This window comes from Tachysurus vachellii, chromosome 11 (assembly GCF_030014155.1).
Source record: "Tachysurus vachellii isolate PV-2020 chromosome 11, HZAU_Pvac_v1, whole genome shotgun sequence".
NCBI classification, from domain to species: Eukaryota; Metazoa; Chordata; class Actinopteri; order Siluriformes; family Bagridae; genus Tachysurus; species Tachysurus vachellii.
The window spans coordinates 17,647,561-17,672,068 of NC_083470.1; the positions used below are offsets into that span (position 1 = coordinate 17,647,561).

The window sequence follows — 24,508 nt, forward strand, 5'->3', positions numbered from 1 at the left end:
TATTCAGCATGGTCGATTCATTTTGATGTCTCTAGCTGCTTAAAAATTATACAGTATATCAATTATTTATCCATGCACAGACTTTGCTCAAGTTCTGTGTACAATGAATGCAACATTCTATACCCATTCATTTTGCATTTTAAGTGTAAAAATATGTTTACATTTATTTTACAACTAAATCTCATAACTCTGTATTTTAGTGTTGCTCTTACTTCTAACTTGGAAGAAACAAAGAAAACCATTTTCGTTTGGAATTACTAGTTTTATACCATCAACTATATGGTTCTCCCAGTAGAAGTTATTTATAGAAATATTTACATTTGTCTGTAATGCGTGATTTTAAGCTCTAAATATAATGTCTGATAAGTTGCAGGGCAAAAGGTTTTTGATACTGCCAGAAACAGTTTGTCCTTAAGTCCTTATTAAAAAAAAATAAACAGTTCATCTTGGGGCCATTTTGATATGCTTTATCAATGTAAATAACTAATGCCCATTGTAGCTTCAATAAAACACCAAAGGACACGTGCTACTAACAGTAAGAGTGCGTTGACATGCAGTGCCTTGCAAAAGTATTCATACCCACTGAACTTTTCCACATTTTGACATGTTACAACCACAGAGGAAAATGTATTTTATTGGGATTTTATGAAATAGACCGAAAGAAAGTGGCCCATAATTGTGATGTGGAATGAAAATTATAAATGGTGTCCAAATCTTTTTTACAAATAAATATCTGAAAAGTGTGGTGTGCATTTGTATTCAGCCCCCGTTACTCTGATACCCCTAACTAAAATCCAGTGAAACCAACTGCCTTCAGAAGTCACCTAATAAGTAAATAGAGTGCACCAGTGTGTGATTGAATCTCAGTATAAATACAGCTGTTCTGTGAAGCCCTCAGAAGTGTTAGAGAACATTAGTGAACAAACAGCATCATGAAGACCAAAGAACACACCAGACAGAGATAAAGAAGACTAAACCTATAATTCGATCTTGCTTAATATTAATCAAAAGTAATCAGAACTGTTGTAGTGACAGTAAGGATGTACATCACACAGCCTCTTTATGTGTTACATTCTGCTTCTAGCCATATTAGTGTCTATACCCCAAGCAAGTAACCATTGGTGGCTCATTAGTTAAGATTCTGGGCTACTGATAAGAACGCCAAGGAGTTCACATCCGAGGCATCACTTCTGGGCTCAGGAGCAAGGCCGCTGTCCTTCTTTGCTCTAGAGGTGCTGTATTATGTCTGATCCTACCATCTGACCCCAACTTTTTGGGCTGATATATGTGAAAAAATTATTTTACTGTGGCATATGTATGTGAAAAATAAAGGCTTTAAGTTGCAGCTTGAATTGCATAGTTAAATATTAAAATAATGCATCTGTATTTTATCACCACCTACATATATAGACACAGTATGTAGTGAGTATCATAACCCACTGTTTAAGCAAAACATTTAACATTCTGCAAATCTCCTTATATAGCTGTAAAACAGGCTGTACACCTTTGTTTATTATAGCAACATTTTGATGATGCAAGTACATTTATTACACTTTAAAGTACAAACAATTTCTCCACAATTATATATACAAAAATATGCTGGGTCTCATTGGTTCCAACGTTTAAATTTGTACATTATGTACACTTTTTTCGGTTATTCAAAAGAAAGCTGAACTAGCAAAATCTTGAATCTTGATAGTGGCATGGTATAAACTTCATTTTATATCAAGATATATGACCAGGAACTTAGCCAGGAGGTGATAGAATTGGTAGAAACCACTGTGCCTTGAGTCAGTTTTTTAACATACTTTTTAATACACCTTTCTTACATAATTCAAATTATTCATATTATCGATTATTGGATTCCATTTAACAATAGTAATAGTAAAAAAAAAAGTACCTTAATTGTTCTTATTTGTTCTTTATTACATTTATATGGTAGTATTGTTGTGTTTCTTAATTGTCTTTAAACTTCAAGGAAGAATAAATACATACCAGATAATATATGAATCATAGTTTTTTAGATAGCACCAGAAATGTTTCCCTGCCTTTTGTTGTATAGCTCATTAAATTTGTGATACGCATCTGTTGTAGCACTTGTGGATGCAAACTCACACTTTTGCTTATTCTTTGGCATTTTTTCTACTGCTAAACACAGTATATACATCAATGAGCTGGCATTCACTGAATATATCAGGGCTTAATCATTACAGCAATACCAGTGTTCAGTTTCAGAAATTTCTCTGCAGACTCTTCCTGGTAGTGGTAAGGCATCAGTCTGCTATTGATCATGTGGTATTTTGGCCTAATTTTATTTATTTTATTTTATTTATTTTTTTTCAAGAAATTGGACAGCGATTTGTAATCATTAAAATAAATAATCAATCACTTATTTTATCTGGAAATTATTTTCTTTTTTGCTTCACCACCAGATTGTACTGTACATCCTGTGTCTTAGGTCATGAACAATAGCTTTTAAAGTGCTATTTCTAAGCTGTACTCTCACACATTTAATATGACCACTCAAAAATAGATTAATCTATGCTTAACTAATAATTAAGCTTAACTATAACTTTTTTATATGAGACCAGGTGGTGTTTTTTGTTGTTTAGGTAAGCAAAACCAAATTTGTATTGGAAATTATTTCTCGAAATGACAACAAAGCAGCAACTGTTATGACCAGTAGAATATGAAGGTCAGGTTTTCCAGATGTCAGGAGGATTTATTTTCTCCAAATACATTTTGGGAGGATTTATCTCCCCAAATATTCCATTTACCATAAATATGAACATCTTAGGCTTTCTGTATGTGTAAGCTATATATGTATGTGTGTGGCTGTTAGGGAATAGTTTTTCCTCTGGTTTGTATGTTCTTCAGTGAAAAGTGTTGGGGTTGGGACGGATCATCATCACCACTTTCTTTAAGGAATAAGCTCCTCCTCTGAATTCAGCCCAGTACACTCCATCTTGGTAGCGGCTGCGGTAGTGCCCGCCTCGATACCACACACCATTTAGGTTGGAGTGGGCACAGGAGTTATACCACCAGCCTCCCTTCTGATAGTGAGCACAGTTACCTGTAAGAAAAATGTTGGGGTTTTTTTGGCTGTCCAAGTAAGCATTTATAAATCGCTTATAAGTTTTTAAGTGTGTTGTTTTGACCAGGTTCCAGGACTGCAATACCAAAAAAGGAAATAAAACTTAATTTGTAAGAAAATCGTATATGATTTATATGAAATATGTAATCACAATAGCATGTCTTTATATTAACTGAAACTACTACATACAGTGTTTATGGAATACACACTTTTATATGTGCTCTTAATAAGCACCTGAAATTAGAACATCCACTCTATGCATTGTGTTATCAGTTCTACTGCTTCCAGTGATTGATCTTAAATGTTTTTAGTGTTTTAGTTTTTTCATAAATGTGTGTACTATATCACATATATGATGTATAGGTTCAATAAATTCTATAGCCTACCTGTGTATGCATCATGATCTCTGTCCAGCGTAGTGAACTGCTTGCCATTGTGCCAGGTGAGGGAATCGCCAGCATTGCCATGATAACGTCCAACACGTAGTTTGTAGAAGTCAGCTTCAGGTTCCAACCTGAAGCTGGCATATTCTGCAAATGTTTTCCGCCCAGCCCAGTCCTCCAGTGTCACCAGAAGCTTGTAAGTAGCCTGATTAGTCAACCAGTAAATGTTCTCAAGTCCTAGAAAGTACTCTCCATCTATATTCCCAAAGCCTTGCTGTGAGAATGAAAAAGATTGTAATCTTAGTCATATGATAGTGATTATTAAGTTTTAGGATGACTTGGTTTTCCATCAAAGCACTACTGTTCAACGTGGTGTTTAGTTCTTTAATCACTGCCATAAGTAATCATAAAACTGAATTTGAATGTTTGTTTGGAAATAGACAGCTCAAATGGATGATCTAAAAAATACACTCTGAGATGTTTCCTTGTACTATACTTAAATAGCAAAAATGTATAGGTTAAGGTTAAGATCTTACATCTGAAATCTATGTGGATGTAGATCAGGATAAGGCCGTTCTAGAGATTCAGCCTCTCATACTCTCTGCTACTCATACATATGGTATTTATCAGTCAGCATATGCTTTCCATCACTGTAAAACTCAGTTTGCATTTGTACACATGTATTTTTTGTTTCCACTATGATTCTACATGTTTTACAGACCTGATTTGTAAGTTGCCAATGGTTAATTCTGGAAGGGATTCAGCTAATGTCTTTGATGATGATCTGTCACTGAGGTTTGCCATAAATCCACCATTATCCTGTTGCAAGGCTTGGTATACTTGGAACATTCCAAGATTGCTTAAGTAAAAGAATTGCATGTGTTTTTTTTTTTGTTTTTTTTTTTAAAGAGAACTTCCTTCTCTGTAATAATAATTTTACAAATTCAGGGCATAATTCAGTAATGGCTAGCCATCAGATTATAGTGTTTTTTGCTTTGCATATGTTCTTAATTGGCCATTGATTTTAAGACATGAATGTTGCAACCTCTGGACCAGATTATCAAAAATCAAATTATGTAGCCAGAAGTTGTTGGTCATGATTGACTGAAGAGCTCATATCATCTGAAAATAGTCATTGCTAATCAAACTTCAGATTATCCATACTGCACTGGTATTTCATGGTAAATTCCCCAATTACAGTATAATACAATACTAAGAAAACATTTCCTATTACCTTGTATGTCTCCCAGTTCCTGAAGAAGTTCACAGAGCCATCCATGCGTCTCTGGATGACTGTCCAGCCTCCAGGGTCTTGTTTTTGGTCACACCACACCTGCATGAGCTTGTTGATATTCTCAGGCTTCACTAGATACATACCACTGTTACTATGGCCATCTTCCAGGGCCTGCAGACAGTCTTTCCAGGGACCTAATGCAAAAAATAAATAAAAACTAAAAATGTCATGTGCCTTTGCACCTGACTTTAAAAACTAATGTGAAGACTCTTCTTTGTAGTGTTTTGTTCACATACCAAAGTTTGAATCATAGCCCTTTTTGAGGATGTTTTAACTACTTTTAGTGGGATTCCCCAGGGCTCACGTTCCAATTTTGGGATTAGTGTAGTGTCGGGGTGTTATTCCGTTTCAGTAGGCTGCCCACAGTGATCTACTGTGGCTCATGCCTTTGTTTCCTTTTCGCTTTTTTTGGTAAAGCTCTCAACACAGCAGCTGTGGTTGACTTTGGCTACAATTTCTGGCCTTGGAAAATGTCTGCATTTCAGAGGGCAAGCACAACGTGAAAGTTGAAGAGTGGCCTGAATCTGATTTGGCTACTTGATTAATGCTCTTCCTATTTCTAAAGCTCCCTGGTTCAGTATAAAGATTTGATTTAGATGTGTCAAAATTTAGCCAAGTTACCTTAAGAATTTTTATTTTGTTCTTTTGTTCAGTGTAGTTGTTTTGCATTGACTAGACCAAGTGTCCTTGTTACTTTAAAACTCTTTAACACCAACATATATATAAAAATGTAACTATAAACTTTTAGCATTTTCTTCTAATTTAGCAGATCATAATTTAACATCGTTTCTAACTCAATTATACCGCTCATATCCTTTAAAATCATATTGTACTAAACCTGATAGCAAATTTACTGTATATGGCAGTCTGGAAAGACCCTTTACATGGTGAATTTCTGTTTTTTCTAGTGGAATATGAATGTTATTTAGAATAAACAGATAATGTGTTTATTAGACATGTATTAGCCTTGAATGAAAAATGCATTTAAATTAGTGTATTTACAGTGTTTTTTCCATTAATCCTTTATCACCTCTTGGACAGGCTACTAGTGTATTTAGGCTTATTTTAGAAAATACACTAGAACCAATTAAATTTGTTGGAAAATGTAATGGGCATGTACAAATAAAAAGCATTTAAAATAACAAATTAATATACAGATTATCAATCTGCCTCCTGCTTTGTGGACCTAAGTTTTAACTTATTCTCCCAATTCTCCAGTACAGCCTTGGGATCCTTCAAATTTTAACACAGTTAGCATCTGGGACCTTCTTCTGGGGAACAATTAAGGTATAAGAGCACTTATCCTGGGCTAGGATTTATAGGATTTTTTTTTAAATTTTGTTTAAGCCATACAAACTTTAGGTTTAAATCCAAATACTGGTATAGATACAAATATTTGGAATACTTAACAGTTACAAATACACCAAGCAATGCTGATGACAGACATAGGTTTGATAAAGAACCTTTTGAACAGGTCTTTAATAATAACACATGAATTGTACAGAGTTCTCTTATGTTTTAGAGTGTTTAGAATATTTATTCTACATGTGATCAGCCCCAGATCACTTGATTAAAAATCCCTCAGCACTAGACTCTAAAGGTTGTAATCATCAGCCACACTGGCTGTGTCTGGCTTCTTGGTTTTATTTCAGAATCATGATTTCAAACACCCCAAAACATAACTTTGTATATTTTTTGGATTTTGTCAGTTGATCCGTTAACATTCTAACATGGACAGTAATTGTTTAAGGTAAATATCAGTGTTGCTTATAAATGTTGTAAAACTAGCAAGGTAGGAATGGATTTTTTGGATGTCTCCTGCAATCCTCCCTCTGTTTAACTAATTGTGGAGATGTTTCCAGTATGAACTGGTTGCCACAAAGTAGACTGCAATTTAGGAAATAAGAATTAATACTTATTTCACAATCGGTAGCTTTTATTTTTATAGCATTTTATGTAGCATATTATTATAGGCATGAGACATTGTCACAAAGCAGAAGCATTAGTGAAGAGCAAATCTACCAGAATTTTAAACCTTTCACTTATTGTCACCTGATTTTGAGAGCATGACTTATTCTGGATTTTCAATTCATTTTCACCACTCTTTGTTGAATTTAAGACAAATTACTATATAGTAAATTAAAGCCACCTTTTGACAAAATACATAAACTCATAAGTCCCATAGGTGCGAGTGGAAACCATCTAAATAATTTCTACTTAATTTTTTCAATCAGTTTGGCTGTTCTGGTAAATAATAGTTATGTTATTTACTGCAGACTTAACAGGAAAATACTTACACCAATTCTGCAATTAACAAATGCCTCAAATTCTGATTGCTAATAGCAGGCAGCCTTTACAGTGGTTGAACTGATACAAAGACTGTGCTATGTTACAAAGGCTGTTGTGTAAATAAAGGTAAACTGCAGACAGATGGGGAGATTGAACTACATGAACTACAGCTGACTTTTTCCAGGTTTCAACAGATTTGTTGTGGCCTTTGACAAGAATAATCGTAAGTCTGTTAAAGTGCACCATTGTAATACAAAAATCCAGAGAAAGATTAGTGAATTTGTTTTCCTTTTTTTGTGTGTTTGTTTGACTATTGCATAGCTTTAGGTATAATAAAATGTATTCTGGTAAACTTTTCCCTGATCCTATTCTCTAAGTTAGTTGTAATCTACTACCTGGGATTATGATGTAACTTGATACAGAATTGTGTTATACCACAGTCCCTAAGAAATTAAATTTCCTTTCATTGTAATCAATTTATATTTTAAGACTGGTTTTAGAGTAAATAATAAAACTCACCAGAGGGCTTGTTGGTTGTAGATGGGCTGTGAGTGCCAATTGGCATTGTGGGTAGTGGAGGTGGTGGTGCTTTTAGGTTTTGATCACTTTGAATCTCATTGGTTATCTGATTGTTGCGATTAAACATAGGTGGTTGGTACGGCTTGTTATTAGGTGGAGACGGCCTGGGTTGAGGTTGTGGCTGGGGTTGGGGCAGTGGTCTAGGTGCCACCACTGGGGGTCCCTTCTGACACTGTACCTCAAGTAGAGCAATGAGAGCTGACTGATTGTTTGCCAGAGATGACAAATGCTGGTACTTATGTTCCAGATCTTTGTAACGGTTCGAAAGCTGCAACAACTCTGATGTCTGGTTAAGAATCTTGTTCTCCAGTTGAGAAAGCTCCAGCGCATTGTCTCGCTTGCGGATAATCTCATGGAGAAGCTGCATATAGAGTTGTGTCACACGAGAGTTCATGTTGCGTGATTCTTTGCGTAGGAGCTTCACCTCATTAACAATACCACCATCCACTTCTACGAGCTGCTGTAGAGTTTCAATTTGCCTTTTCTGCTTGTGGAGCTCAGTGTTAACAAGTTCCAGTTCCTGTTTATTCACCCGATTCTCCAGTATAGCCTCGGGTTCCTTTGAATTAACACAAATAGCACCTGTGACCTTTTGCTGGGGAACAATGAAGGTATAAGAGCACTTGTCCTGGGATGGGACTTCTGGGGCCCGGCGGGTACGTGAGCCTGAAAGGAATCCAGGCTCTGGGCCTTCATCACTGTTGTCAAACTCCTGAACTCCAGTGCTGCATTCCAATAAAGGGAACATATCACAAACCAGGAGCAAAACCATCAAGACCAGTGCAGGGACTTCCATGGTAGCACCAAGAGCACACACCTAATTTTGCTGTAGGCTTCTGTCAGAGATAAAGGGGAGTGTGAGAGATGAGGGGAGGGGAATTAAAGAGAATTAAGAAAAACATGAAAACTTTCAGAAACCTAAAACTAAAGATTATTTTTTTAGAATTTCAAAATGGAAAACCTGCTTAGCTCCACTGGTACAAAGACCTACATTTCTTAAAGACTTGTAAAATAAGACATAGATACAGTCATTTGAACAAACTGTAGGATCCTCTCATAGCATGTCTTCTATCTCTACTCGCCTGCACATGCCTTCCTAACCATATAATGCATCTTACTCTGTTCCAGATGGGCAGTGTGTCACCTGTTTGTTAAGCTATAGACATGCCAGAAAGCTTGTTAGCACCATTAGTCTGCTTCTGTTTTTAATGCCGCCTTGAGCTCCCATGGTCTCTAGGGATTGGTTATAATTCAACAGGAAGATAGGTCTGACATGTTACTATATTCATGTCATATTGGTGGGTAAAAAGTGACCCAAAGGTAGTTGGAAAGTATTAGTTTGTTTGTAGGGATTATGACATGTAATTTACCTCAGTTTGCAAAGTTTTTGGCCTGACTGGAGATTCCAAAAATAAGACACATTCTTTAAAGTATCTGATGAGACAGATTATTATCATTGTTTGGGGTTCAGCATTTGTTTACATAGTAGTGAGTCATTAGACTTAGCAGATAACAGAACTTAGCAGATAAGTCTGGGTTTCTGTAATGAGTTAAACTCTCCCACATTTTCATTAGCAGTCCATCCCTGACATCCTGTTCCACAGAAAGCAACCCACACAGTGCACTAGATTAGACTTCTGAATCTAGTTGCTAGGTGATTGGGATTGTTTTTAATGATGTCAGTTGAATTTGTTTGTATGGATGTCCTGGCATTGTTTAGATCTGGCTATCTGCCCCACCAATGAGTGTTTGCAGCCACCACCTCCTATCTTTGACTTCAAGCCTTAACCTCACAGAGAGTGGAAAGTCTGATGCGGTCCGCAGTTCAGGCCAAATCACACTTAGTGGCACTTTAATGAAAAGTGCAGATGTTGTTACCTATGATTTCCAACCAAACGTTACAGCAATCAGACAGTCTGAGGTGCAGACTGTCACCATTTGACTGTTATAATCTATGCTTGTTGTTATCTGTGGTGTTTATCTAAATTTTAAATTCACTTGACAGTGGTTTCTTATTAGGCACATGAATGGAGGTGAATGAGAGGCTTTTAGGAATGAATAACATGCTGTCTTGTGGATTTTAAGGGAAAGCTGCTGGTGGATAAGTTTACAGAACAATACTCTGCATAATACCACACAGAACTTTCTGCTTGCATTCATTTACACGTAAATACAGTACTTCACCGAGGTAGAGCTAAGTCATTTAAATATTCAAGGGCTTCAAGATTTACTGGCTATGGAATTTGTGATAGCTTTTGTGAATAGCTTATTTTGATATTCAGTCAGTATTTATTTCCATTTTTTTTTCTTTTTGTGTATTGAAAAGCCTATTGTTCAAATGTTTTCTCATCTTCCCTGCTCTGTTAATCAAAGCCACTAGTCATCTTGTTCTCACTGGTCAGAAGACAGACACATTTGACCTTAGGCTCTGTTAAGAATCCACTGGAGAGGTTGGGAGTGTTCTGTGCTTTTGTTTTTAACATCTTTGTAAATCTGGGAGTAAAGCCAGCATGGATTAAGTCTCCCTGAATCTATATTAAAAAGAAAAAAAATCATAATTAAATATTATTATAGCTGATTGGGTTATGAAAAACATATCTGCATAAATACACAATAAAAGACAGATGTGCAATTGTAGTGATAACCAGAAATGAGGCTGGGTTAAATTCTATTATCAAATACAGTGCACATATATGTTCTGGAAAAGCTGATGTGAGTCTAGATCATTTATTCTTGATCAGCCATTTAACTCGCACTGACAAGTTTCCTTAACAAAATGGAAGCTGATCAAAATGCAACCACTGTCATATTCAGTTGGCAATTTGTACCTCTCTTAGTCTCATACAATGCTTTCCCAGACTTTTTGATCACTGGTTATCAAATTTTTGATCTTTTTGATCACTGCTTATTAGATTTATTTTTTTTTTAAATTTTATAAAGCTCAGCACTGTCCTGCTAGTTAAATTAATGCGATCAAGCACACAAACATTACTAACAAAGAAAAACATGGAAAATTTCTCCACAGTTTCTTTCCTTGTCTGTAAAATAATTCTCAGAAGAACAACCATGATCTCATCCGTTTTTCCACTTTTGTGCTTCAGGGGAAAAAATAATAATGCGTTCCTTTGTGGGAAGTCTATTTCTCATGGGGCACATTTAGGAAATCCCTGACAGTGGGGCTAATAAATGTGTAATGATAGGGTGAACAACTCAAATGGAGAAAAAATGTTTCTTGACCAATGAGAGCTCTTCTGTCAGATGTGAGGCAATGCCTGTGTTTAACTGTAGATCAGTTGTGGTTTCACTCTCACTTGAACATGTGTGGAATCATGTTTGCTTTGAGGAACATGGCCTGTGCCTGTGTTTGTGTTGAACTCTTTATACATTGTGTGGAGACCAGTTTATTTAACTGTAGAGAAGGAATAAAATGAGTTGACTGTGTCTGGATTTCTTGGTTTATACAGTATGTCTTCATGCACAGAGGTGGGACAGTCCCCAGCTAGAGGGGGTGGGGGAACAGATGATACTAGGGCAGATGTGACTCTGTGAGGGCAATAGTAGAAGAAATTTTGCAAACAAATAATTCTCATTTCTACCCCTTCTCCTACTTGTACAGACACTCACAGAAGGTCAGCTTTTTATTTTACTGTTTTATCAGTATGTGGTAACAAGTAACAGACTGCAGGAAAATATCTTATCCAGGCTTTGAAGGTATTCTGTAAAATATTCACTTTAAAATATTACTTTTACAGCTATTACTGTAATCAAGAAAACATGGTTTACTGTTTCTGTGTTAAACCAAACTTTTCGGTCTAAATTGTAAACCTTGGTCTCAGGAGTGTCTATAGAACAACCAGGGGACTGAAGAAAATTCCATTAGTCCACCCTGAGGTGTCTGTGCAGCTACAGTATATATTTCTCTTGGCAATTAGAGGTTGAGTGGGCATAACTACCAGTTCTCATTCTCTCTCTCTCTCTCTTTTCTGTCTTCTGTCTTCCTTCTTACTTTGCTTTCTCTCTCTTTCCCCTTTCATTTTAACCTGCCCATGGCATTCCTTAAATGCTTGCTCATTAGAGCAAACTGAGATCCCCTCCCTTCCCACACAAACATGTACCAGCTGATTTGATTCAAACCCCTGACTCAGTGATCTCATACTGTTACCTTTACACACATTCACTCCAGGTGCACTGTTAATATCTGATTAACTCTGTGCACTAATCAGCCATAAACATTCTATTTAAGCTTGAATGTCATTTAAAAAAGAATGTCATTAATGTATTTACCTGCTGACATGGGCAAAATGCTCATACACATTAATGCTCATTTTGTGGCTTCATATATCACTGGCTGCATACTGTACGTCTAGAAAGACACTGCACTGACTTATTCAAGTGACAGGATGCTGTTTTTTGAGAAGGCACTGTGATCATCCTAAAGCACCCTTTTCCAAACCGAGCCCTGGCAAAGTTTACATAACTCCTTTCTTCTGCTACCTCTTCTTTCTTCCTGACCTGTGTTTAGAGTAATCATGTCATTATTAATGATAAGGATCTGATCCTCATAAATCATTTATGACTTCTGTTAATCTAAACTGTTGCTGACTTTTTTTCTTCTAATTTTTAAATCTGAATTGGCCAGAGGTTGATGATGCGATTGAGGACACAACACACGCTGGAGGACACTGACTAGTTTGTTTGTTTGTGTTTCTGGGGTGTTTCCTTATGATAAGAACAATAATTCTGACCTTGTGTGGAAATATTTGTCTGCTTCTCAAGAAAAGAATGTAGGTACAAATGCATGCAGACGTGTGATGAAAAAGTGTGCATTCATTATCTCTGAGAAGAGCACACATGACCCAGATCCCTAAAGCCTCTTCTGTGACTGACCATTGATTTTACTTTGAAAAAAGAAGAGCTTTCAAATTGTTCGTCTTTGCAATTGTCTTGTGTATCTTATTAAAATCCAGCCCCTGATACATCTTAATAAGAAAGCAATTTGTTTTTTAATGTGTTTTTGTGGTAATTGTGGTAAGCCAGATGCAATTACCGTTTGTGACTTGTGACCCGTTAACATTTGCAGTAAATTAAGTAAGTAGTAGTCTTACCTGATAATTTCACCTTCCTCAGCAGTAATATTTCAGTATCCTGCAGATGTTTTTATGTAGATTTACAAATTCTCTCTGGTAGTCATTACTTCTTTTGATGGCTCTAGGATCCCCTCACCCTTTCTCCTCTCCTAATGTCTCTCTGTCTGCTCTTGGTGTGTAAATCCCCTGCTGTTTGCTGGTATGTGTCCTAAATGTTACTGAAGACAGGTCTCTGTTCCCAAGCCCCCAATTAATCTGCCCTGTCTGTTCGGAGACACTGTAGGCTGTAAAAGTCCCAAACACTCTACAATCCTCTTGAAGACTTCAAAGTTGATTAGATGAGACACATAGCCTGTGGATTGTGCAAATTCCTATGCACCTGAAATGAAAATATAAAGCAGTAGCCTCTGATTTAAATCCAAAGACCACGTGAGCCGGAACAGAAGTCCTGGTTTTGGTAATGTATCCACTAATGTGGGATCCCAAAGGAACCCAGAGCTTTCAGGGTAAAGAGGGTGGCTTCCAAAGAGAACATAAGAGGAAAAGACAGTTGCTTTCGATGTGCTCCAGGCTTTCCGTAGCAGAGAGGAGCAGCTGCTTGACGTTCCTCAGTGCTTTGGGGACACATGTGAATCCCCCAGGGTCAGCTAGACTATAGGTGTGAGAGAGTATGTGTCCTGTTACTTTCTCTGAGAAGAATACATCACTTCTGTCATACTAGTGTACATGAGCTCTCTTAAAGGGTGTCTCTCTTTCCAAAATGAAAAAGTGTTCTGGTACAATGCCTCAAAAACAGTAATGTTTGATAGTACCGCCCCTCTTTCCAGTTCCCCGCCTCTTGGCACAACAGCACCTACAAGCAGGATACAAATCCAAAATCCCCCACCCATCTAGTCTCTCTCACTCTTTCACTCTCTCTCTCCCTCTCTCTCTCTCACACGCACGTGCGCAAACAGGCACACACACTGGTGCACATGCACATACAATTACTCACACATGCACAAGCACAGAAAACCCCTCACCTCTACTCTCTCTGTGGTTATTCCTGTATCGTCGGCTGTCAGCTGTAAGTGCTGAACAAATTTCAATGCTGTCTCGCTCTCAAGCCACAGTGGTGAGACTTGATTTGGTCAGGAAATTAGCAATGTTATCATAATCTTAGCCTCAGTGGTTTGATACTTCCTGATCTTTTATGCAAGTTGACTTGCTTTGTTTTTCAATTCTGGTAAATTTATGATCAATGGTACTGTTGGTGTACATGTAACAGGAAATGTAGAAAACTCTAGATTTGTTTTTTTCATAATTATTCATCATTTGAACCATCTTTAGCGTCATTAAAGAGTTAAGCCCCAGAAAGTAGCAGGGCTCATAAATTCTGCAAAGTCTATGCTGGTGCTGTTAAAATTCTTAATTCCCTAAAACAGGCAGTGAGTTTTAGAGTATTTACAAGAACCCTCATCCCCCAGAGCAGGCCCACTCATAAAGAGACCTTGCTTCATTAGATGTTCCCCAAGCAGACAGGCTTAATGGAAACAGCTAGTTCTTTTACACATATAAAGAAATTTGGTAACTTTGACACATTCAGTTTTGGAAATTTGATAATTATATGAACGACTCATGTAGACTCAGGGTTTTCCATTATTTGATTTAGGGTAAAAAGGTGGGAGGTAAATAATTAAATCTCTACATACAGGCAAAGTATTCTTTTTGAACATGTTCAGATTTTGACTGGGCCTAAAATGAACCAACTTGTTTCACATGGCACCAGTGTGGAATTGTGGTATTTGTAAAAAGGTTTCTAATGTTTTCTTGTCGATAAAAATTAAAATCACATTTTACTTGTCATATACACAATCACTTATAGTGTACACCCTGTAATGAAATGCTTCATCAGTTGTCTATGTCAGAGAAATAGAATCAATAAAATTTCAATTTAAAAAAAATGCAGTACAATTAGCATTTTGAGCTTATTAGTTGCATATTGGAGCACAAAGTACTTTATATAGGTTTAAATGTATACACAATAATGCGTTTAAATTGTGTTTAAATGTCTGAAACCTGCATTAAGGCCATGATCAATTTGGCTGAAGTACAGTTTACTGTAGTAGTTAGCCATCAGTATTGGTTTCTAAGAACAGGACCATTATTAACTGGATATTTTTAGTTGGTGGTCTATTTGTCAAAACAGTAGTTGTATTGTATTCATGGTAAGAAGTGCTAAGAAGAGGTAAGAAATAACTCACTTGATCCATTCATATCAACACCACACAGTCTACCATGTCAATGTCACTGTTGTGCTGTAAATGAACCACTGTTCAAATAATATCTAAGTAGTTGTAGCTATCAGCTGCTGAAGGATAGTTGAACCTGATAAAATGGCCAGTGTGGGGAGAGTAAAAAATCAATCTAGCAATGAACAAGTCAGCAATATCATTATTTCCGTATTGTTGGTGCATTGATTGGCTGAACAGACTGACATCTCTAGAATAAATCTATTTCAGTCTGACAATGGAACCTGCAGTTATGAAGTGACATGCATCTGTTCCATTCAGCGTCATGTCACATTAGCGTCATGTGACATTAGAAAATCAGGAGCAGGAGTCACGTAACGTTAGAAAATCAGGAAATTCAGTTAACCCTACTCTACTACCCTAGCTCTACTTACACGTGTGAATCTTCATACTCACAAATTAATAAATTTACATTTCTGATGAAATGACCAAAACTTATGACCTTCTGAGCAGTAGTCCAATACTGTACCTTAACCACTGAGCTACCACATCCCTGTGGTACCATTACCATTAAAATGACTAATCACACATCCCTCTCATCCCAGCACCACTGTATGTGTATTGTTCTGACAACATACTGTATACACCTAAAAGCAGCCTAAATGTTTTCCAATTATTGAGATGGCTGTTGTAGTTTAAATAGTCATACTAAAATAATTTATTTTGACAATAAATAACAATGTTGTTTTCCATATTGTGAACTTTTTTTTATAATTTACACTTTAATTTAATTTAACTAAGTTAAATTAGTTAAATTCTATTTGAATGTAGAAAAAAGTCTACTTGAGTGTGTTACAATGCACTGTCATGTAGTTTAAAAATACAACCTGAGCATGTTTATATGAAGGGAATGGTGCCAAAATCCAACATAATGGCTCTTATATTGTTGTTGTGTCGTCACTCATATTGCAAGCCAGATCTCTCTGGCCCTTCATTTTGGATACTTTTCATGAACTGGCCCCATGACAAACTAATTGAATAGCCCGGGTGTAAAGAGTATGCTCTAAAAGCATTTAGAGATCATTTCTGCAAACTTTGGATAAAATGAAGGCTATAAAAAAAGTCCCATTTTGTGTGACAGTACTGTGGTCATATGCATAAGGAAAATATTTGTGATCCCAAGGTACTTGGAAATAATTATACACTGGTTCCTGATATGGGTTTCCATAAAGTAGCAATAAAGTGTTGTATGGAAAGTATGTCCTGGAGCTCTTTAGTAAGATGTGTAGGAAAGCTATGCACATCTGCTCTTGAAGTTGTTCTTCTGCTTTGATTGGTGAGATGGAAAAGAATAAAGCCACAACTGGGCACAAAGGTTAAGGTGATCAAATGTCTTCCAAGAAGGTGTCAATATCTGTTTTTTATATTTTCTTCATAAATTACTTATATTCTTATTTGATGGCACACTTAAATTATGGCCTCAAAATTTTTTAAAACATGCCTCTTAAGATAAAAAATGAACTGGAAATGTTGAACTTATACAACAGTTAGGAGGTCTTATGGAATCTCCTTAACCTAGTACCCTTTTTCACTTTGTCAGAGTTGTTAACTGAATGTTGAAAGTTATCGATGAGTAAGTAGTAGGGAGAAATATACCATGTCACCAGTCATGTGAATTTCATGGAGTTCACTTAGAGTGAACTCCACAGAATGCTTTATTATGAACCACTGCATTACCTTCAGGGCCACTAAGCAATGCAGACAAAATGCTAGCAGATGTAATCACTAATTAGGCCATCACATTCTAAATACAGAACTGATATGTGGAAGATTTTGCAAGTGAAATCATTGCATTTTTTTGAAAGATAAATTATTTCCCATTACCCTCAAATACACACTATATGGTCAAATATGTGTTGACCCTGAGCCCTGGAATAGATCAAAGTTAAGTCTCTTGCTTAACGGCCCAACAGTAGTAATTTAGCAGTGCTGGGGCTTGAAACCCTGACCTAATAATCAATTCCCCTGACCTACATTACCATAGATTCTATCTTCTTTTGAGCACGGTGTAGTATGCCTTGGTTTTTATATATGCTAATAGCAAACTCCATTTTAGTGAGAAAATGATTTAAACACTCACCAAAAGGAAGATATTATGCTCAAGCTTTAATCAGTTAAGAATTCAAGTCATCCTGGGATTTCTTGCTAAAACTTGTTTGTCATTACAGAAAGGTTTTCCATGGCATCAACATGTAAACTGACCTCATTTTTTTTATATATATATATATGTTATATATGTTATATATATATGTTGAGGCATATACCTCAAATTTTCCATTTTTGGAAAAAGTTGGAATATAACGTCATACATTTTGTCTCCTATTTAGTTTTTTAACTTATTTTAATTTATTATGTTTTTGTTGGTTTATTAGTCCTTAAATTAGTCCTTACTAAGAGTTCTGTTATGTAACATTGTGCTTTTTCTGTATCTAATAGTCCCTCATGTGTTTAAAATGACCCTTATCATGCTGTTATGTGTTTGAAGTATCATTGCTAGTAGCAACATGAAAGAGGCACCTGTTTTAAGTGTTGCTGTCATTAAATCCACTAATCTTCCTCCATTTACAGCGTTTTGATGTCTCCCTAAGAGCTTGTTCTGGGCAATAAAGCAGTTTTCCTTGCTGCAGTATTTTTTCCACAAATCAGATTAGTGGCGACACAGAGACTGCCAAATGAAAGAGTCTGATTATAGCTAAACACAACAAGGGAAAATCAGTGACATCATTCAAGCTGTGAGGTCAAGTGTTACTGGCTATTATGAAAAACCGCTTTGTGATGTTCCTGACACTGTAAGACACTCATTCATCACAAGGAGAGCTTTAGACTTTCTCCCCAACAAACATACACACAATTTCCATATTTTCATAACTTTCTACATTCCTGAATAGGTACCCACCCATAAGACATATTTTGTACTTGAAGTAGAAACAAAAGCAGTAGACAAAAGCATCTGCTGAATGAATGAGTATAAACGTTAATGTATTATTTACTCAACGCAGTAGCTATGACAACACACAATGCATAATTGAGTCACCAGTGAGTAACAGCACTCTCCCTTTGACATGCACATACATGTCAAAGTAGAGCATATTTCCTCTACTGTGGTGTTTCCCATCATTTTTTATGATTATATGTGTACAGTATATCCACACAAGAATAGTTCAGTTGTGCTATGGTTTGTTTTTTTTTAGTGTTGTTTCAGGTGTAGTAGTTGGTGAGTGTGTCAAAAGGCCCACTTCTGTAAATGTACGGGTGACACAAAGGTGACTACTGGCCTAAGAGTTATCAAAACTGGTCCAAGTACCACTAAGCACATCCTGATGCTATGTAACATGCTCTGAACATGTTTAGTGTTTCTGTTTAGTGTTTCTTAACATCCATCCCCTGGGTACACACAAACACATCTCAACACAATTAAATACTTCTGTGCTCATTCTAAATTTCACCTAGAGGTGTGCACATCCTAGAGCATATGGATGGCTCTTTAGCATTGTTTTCTTTAAAACTGGAAGAGACAGTAATAATGGTAAACAATTTTGCGTATTCCATACATCACAAAGGTGCCAAAGGTTCCTTCAGCTGTTCTAGGCTAACAGCAGTGGAACCTGGTATGATCTTACATTTACATTTACGGCATTTAGCCGACACCCTTATCCAGAGTGACTTACAACTGAGCAACTGAGGGTTAAGGGCCTTGCTCAGGGGCCCAGCAGTGGCAGCTTGGTGGACCTGGGGTTCGAACTCATGACCTTCCGATCAGTAGCCCAACACCTTAAACACTGGGCTACCACATCCCCCTTCTATTCTTCTATTGTTGTCCTTCAGGCAAGGTTCAACATGTTGTCCATTAGTGAAGTCATTGCTTATTGGAAGTTTATCATTCCTGTCAGCTCAAACTACTCTGCTATTCTCCTCTGATTCCTTACATGATCAGGGCGTTTCTACCCACAGCACTGGAACTCACTCTAGGTTTTTTGCACCATTCTGTACAAACTCTAGAGATTCTTCTGTAAATCCCCATTGATCAGCAGTTTCTGAAATACTCAGACTATGCCTTCTAACATCAAAAAATCAAGCTGCAGTCTGAGTCACTGAGATTTTAAAGCTTTTTATTCCATCCTATACTCAAATGTTTGGCTGAAAGGGTAAGGACATGTATAATAGATTCAGTACCGCATTATCAGCAACAAATCAGCTCATTTCTTTCCTCATTTTTCTGTTAGAAGTTATTGGACAAGACTTGTGCCAAAGTACTTTGAATGTTTTCTCTTTCCTTAAAAATGCCATTCAACTGCCAATAGCACTCACTTAAGCATCTCAAAGGAAAAATGGACACGTCAGCTTGGTCTGACACTTTTAGGAAAAAAGTTTTTCCTTATACCATTAAATGCATTCCCTTGAATGGTTGGAAAATGGCAGGCTCATATTTATTTTCCATTATTCTTTTGATTTATTTTTTTCTGTTATGTCAATCACAATGCAAAACCTAGCGGGGTATGCATTTAGGTACGTAGTGCTGCCAACACTATAAAAGCGACTGGAGCAATTGACCAGATTACTTCACCAAGTTTGTGCTATATTTTCCTATATCTTTATGTCTCACCAAAAAAGGTATATATTTTAAATAGACTTACGAGGAAAAAATACGGCATTACATCATAGCTGGCAATGATGTTGATACTTGCACTGTTTCTTGGTTCCAGCTATGGAGCCTCACAGAACAAGATGTGCTTTGTTCATCCATGTTTGGGTTCAGGTCTACTGGTTTTAATGTGCTGAACCAAAGGACAGTGATGGGGAGTAGTGTGAGCAACAAGCTGAGCATCAAGTAGAATATATTTAAGACTTTGAATCGTGCACTTCAGCAAATGGACTATTTTAGGTTGAAAGCACAATGTTTGCTGGCAGAATGAAATTACTCATAAGTTAAATAGGAAGTATTTTAATTTTTTTAATATTTTTTGTTAATTGTATGCAAACATTTTAATACAGTTTTGTAGTTGTCAGTGGATATCAGCTGCAATAAATGTGAAATGACCAATGGATATTTTCCTCTTTTTTTTTGGGCTGCATACTTATCCTAACTCTTTTATTTTGCCTTTGTAACAGTTGAAATATCCAGCACTTACTTGGATTTTTCCACAGATGGTACCAGATCTGCCCTCAATATGTGTCATCTAATTTGAACGATTAATTGAGATATTAGAGTTGACAGCATGGTTTTTATTAAAATTATTTACGGTGTTAAAATGATTTACGAGTTATGAAGGTGTGGTAGCCTGTTTTTGAAGCTCTCCAAGTGTTCTTTGAAACAACGCCTTATTTTGTGAAGGGCAAGAATGAGATCTCAGTGACACGTGTAAAATGTGAGCACCATGTGTGCTGAGAGCACCAGCATGGTGTGTCATTCTTTATTGGAATGGAAGACTTATTCAGCTTTTCCTTTTGGGGGAAGTTGTGCTTTTAGAAAAAGAGTACCAGAAAAAAGCAAGAAAGTCACAGCAGAAGCCAAATGCTCTCTCATAAATCATTACCCATTTTGCTGCATTATCAGCCCTCACATTTTCGTTCATTGTAAGATTTGTCTTTGTGTCAAATGCTTACATTAAATCTTTTAAATGTAAGGAACAGATGTGTCACTGAGAACACTGGCATTGTGCTACATTTGAGTCATCTAGACTATACAGTATACTGTAAGTAATGCAATCCAAAGTGTTAGATGTGATGTGGCTGCTGAATTTATTCTCATCTGTCCCTTTTCTATTATGACTAAGACTGCAGCTTGAGGATATCAGCCAAAGGTTTTGCTTTTAACAAACTATTAGGTCAGGTCTAAGATCAGTCACATGTAAAGTCACATCCTTTCTGAGCAAGCAAGGAACCCATGGGAAAGAGAATGAGCTCACAAAGTAAGTGATCATTCACCATTTTATATATATATATATATATATATATATATATATATATATATATATATATATATATATATATATATATATATATATATATTTATATATATATATATATATATATATATATATATATATATACACACACATATATATAAAGATAAAAACTCTGTTGATATTCAATAGTTATTTTCCATAGAACAAAGATTTTCAAGTTTCAACCCCAGACCCCAGGAGCATCACCAACAGGGTTTAATGTATAAAAAAAACAGAGATAGGAAATGATGGCATAAGGAAACAGTGAAGTTTGCAATCCATAAAGGAGTAGGAAATAGTGATAAATTTTATCTTTTATCATTTAAGTATCATTAAAGTCACATTTGTCACATATACATTACAGTAAAATTCTTTACATGTCCCAGCTTAGGAAGTTGTAGTTAGAGTGCAGAATCAGCCATGATACAGCATGCCTTGAGCGGAGAGGGTTAAAAACCTTGCTCAAGGGACAAACAGTAGCAGTTTGGTACTGTAGTTCTAGGGCTTGAACCCCCGACCCTCCAATATGTAAACCAGAGCCTTAATGTTTGAGCCACTACTTCCAGCACATTTTTTACTAAATCTGAAATAAACTTCTCCATAAGATCTTCAAAAGTTTACAAGATAGCACAGAGCATGAAGTGGAAAATCCGGGTAAATAAAGGCTGATAGCACAAGTGAATTATGTTGATTCTATGTCACTTCTGTACCAATAAAAAAATCAAATAATCTATAATATTAATAATTGTAAGGGAGAATAAATTGTTGCCAATGTCACTAATGTTTTTGTAGAGGATTTCATATTAATGCACACGATTTCCTTACTACATTATAAATTACATATTACATTACAATGTATCTAAGCAACAGGATGATTTACTATTTAGTATACTATTATGATTTTAAGGGGGGCACGGTGGCTTAGTGGTTAGCACGTTCGCCTCACACCTCCAGGGTTGGGGGTTCGATTCCTGCCTCCGCCTTGTGTGTGTGGAGTTTGCATGTTCTCCCCGTGCCTCGGTGGTTTCCTCCGGGTACTCCGGTTTCCTCCCCAGGTCCAAAGACATGCATGGTAGGTTGATTGGCATCTCTGGAAAATAATTAATTAATTATGATTTTAATCGTTTATAAGGTTTTATTGCACAATATAGTCTATTATATTAGTTTAATAATTTCATTCTTCTTTGACTGTCAAAAACAGCAATTTTTGGAGATACTATAAACACTTTTTAAAGTAAAATGTCAAAAACTTATGTAGTTGGGTTTTTCTCTTTGCTCTAGCTGTTTCCTCTCTACGTTTATCAGTCAAATTTGAACATCTGGAAAAGAAATTATGCAGCTGTTAAAAGAATTGCGCTGAATTTTGATTGTTATTTCCAAGCTTGAGGGAAGAAGGTACTCTTTTAATCTTGTTCCCATTCTTTGGCTGTCATAGTATGTATTCCCTTAATGACCCTGGCATCCTACTGTGTTATGAGAATTGTGAATCAGTTTCTGTCATCAATCCTTCTGTGAGAATCGCTGTGAGAAATGTAAGGCGATAGACCTTGCCAGTTAACAAGCATCTGAGAAAGTATCTATTGCGGTCTTCTTCCTTTCCAAAAGTGGGCAAAATAATACTATCATCACACTGGGTGCTTTGGAAAAACCAGGAGCAGGGAATCACTGTCCTGCAGAGTATAACATAAATCCAGTCCTTCACTGTGGAGCCCTCCCTTGTTATTGCTTTCCATGTTCTTTCAACTGAGTAATATCTTCCACGTTAAAGCAGCTGAGATTTCAGTCTCTATTTCAGGAGTTGCAGACCCGGAGAAGCCACAAAAAGAGGGCTTTTTCTGTTTTCCACCATGTATGATCTAATGGGCTAAAAAACACATCTGTTTTTTAAATGTTGCTGACTTGCTGAGCAATATTTCCACAGACGACTCAGCAGCACATTTACACACTTTTTATTTCCTTTGACCAAATGTTTCCTGTGCTTGAGATGAAATATGTTATAAATTTTGTGCTCTTAGAATTAATCCTTTTCTGACAAATGTGATAAAGCATGGACCATGATAAAATATATATATTAGTGTGTGTGTGTGTATATATATATTTATGTGTGTGTGTATATATATCAAAAATGCCATCAGTACTTATTTGCTAAAGAAAGTGGTTAATAAGACTTTATTGCAGCCTTATTTAAAAGTTCTTCAGATGTCTTTCCCCAGTGAAACACTGCAGCTAAATCAGTTTTTATTATGGATTATAAATTCAGCTCTGGATTCTACATTAGTTCTTCACAAAGCATTCAACAAAGACAGGCCAGTACAATGCAGAGGTCCATAAAGTGTGTTGGGCACAAAGTTGTGTACCTGGTTAAGGAGATATGAAAAAAAAATACTCTTTCTCTTAAAAAAAATTCCTGAGCTCATTGTTTTGGCTAGAATATACAGAGCTAAACAGTGACTCCCAGGTGATCCAGCTGGTCTCATTGCCACAGCCCGGGTTCAAGTCCTGGGCAGGGAGCTAACCCAGCCACTGAAGAGTTAACAATCAGTGCCAGTCCCAAGCCTGGATAAAAATGGGAGGTTTGCGCCAGGAAGGGCAACCAGCATAAAACCCATGCCAAATCTAATATGCGGACCACGTGATCCGCTATGGCAACCCCAAACACCTCTGGCGACCTCTGCTAAAGTGGCTAAACTTGCTGTGTCTTCCTGCAATATATCCAGGGATTTCTCCCGAGTTAAATTTATCTGTAATCATCTAACATCTAACTGTTGTTGTTGTTTTAGTGATTTATCTTGATTTGCTGTATATTAAACAGGGGTCCATAATGTCTAAAAACAGTAAAAATATGTTGAGCAAATATACCAATCCAAAATCCACAAAAGCTTCACATAGCAGCAAATGCATAGAATGAAAGGGAATGTATACTGTATGTAGCACATATTTATTGAAATAGTAACTATTTCTCGCTTGTACACCCTGTCTTGTATCATATATAATATCATATGCATTACCATGGTTAAATGGCGTGATCTGATTAGTATTTTTGGTTGCACCAGTACAGTATTTCTGGCTTTTAACATTAATGATTGTTTTAATATAAATTCTCTCTTTTAAATACATTATTGTTTTAATTCTATTAGCTCATACAAATGGACTTTTGATGGACACTCCAAATAAACTTATACACTTAAACACTTATAGTAAACAGCTGTAAAACATGTTGTTTTAAAAAGTATTTCTTATAATTGTTATAATAAAAGTTTTTGTGAAGAGACTTTTATTTAACATTTTTGGAGTTTTAAATAGTGTTCCACAAGATTAAAAGAACTATAAACTGTTAACCTGTGCAACATTTTCATTTAAAATTAAACTATATTTAGTAGCATACAGTATGTTGTATATCATTATTATGACAGTCAGCAAGGAGTGAAAATAATGTATAAAACGCTTTGTGCTATTTTAGATCCAAGGTGCATTCCAAAACTGCAAGCTTCAACAAAATATTTTCAGACATTTCTGAATTATTTATGAAGTAACAGACTGTACACT

General features: G+C 36.3%; 2 protein-coding genes across 3 annotated transcripts in view; one reads left to right on the top strand and one right to left on the bottom strand.

The window, feature by feature from the left end:
* The window catches only part of ralgps1 (Ral GEF with PH domain and SH3 binding motif 1), a 97,269-nt gene that overhangs the window by 46,769 nt on the left and 25,992 nt on the right, over positions 1–24,508 (top strand). The gene's annotated exons all lie outside the window — the stretch shown is intronic.
* Positions 963–13,500, bottom strand: angptl2b (angiopoietin-like 2b). The gene is made up of 5 exons (XM_060880681.1): positions 12,745–13,500; positions 7,580–8,475; positions 4,712–4,905; positions 3,481–3,751; positions 963–3,073 (listed from the first exon to the last, which is right to left on the bottom strand). Exons 2-5 carry the CDS (start codon positions 8,433–8,435, stop codon positions 2,874–2,876), a joined length of 1,521 nt encoding a protein of 506 aa, XP_060736664.1. The 5' UTR covers positions 8,436–8,475; positions 12,745–13,500; the 3' UTR covers positions 963–2,873.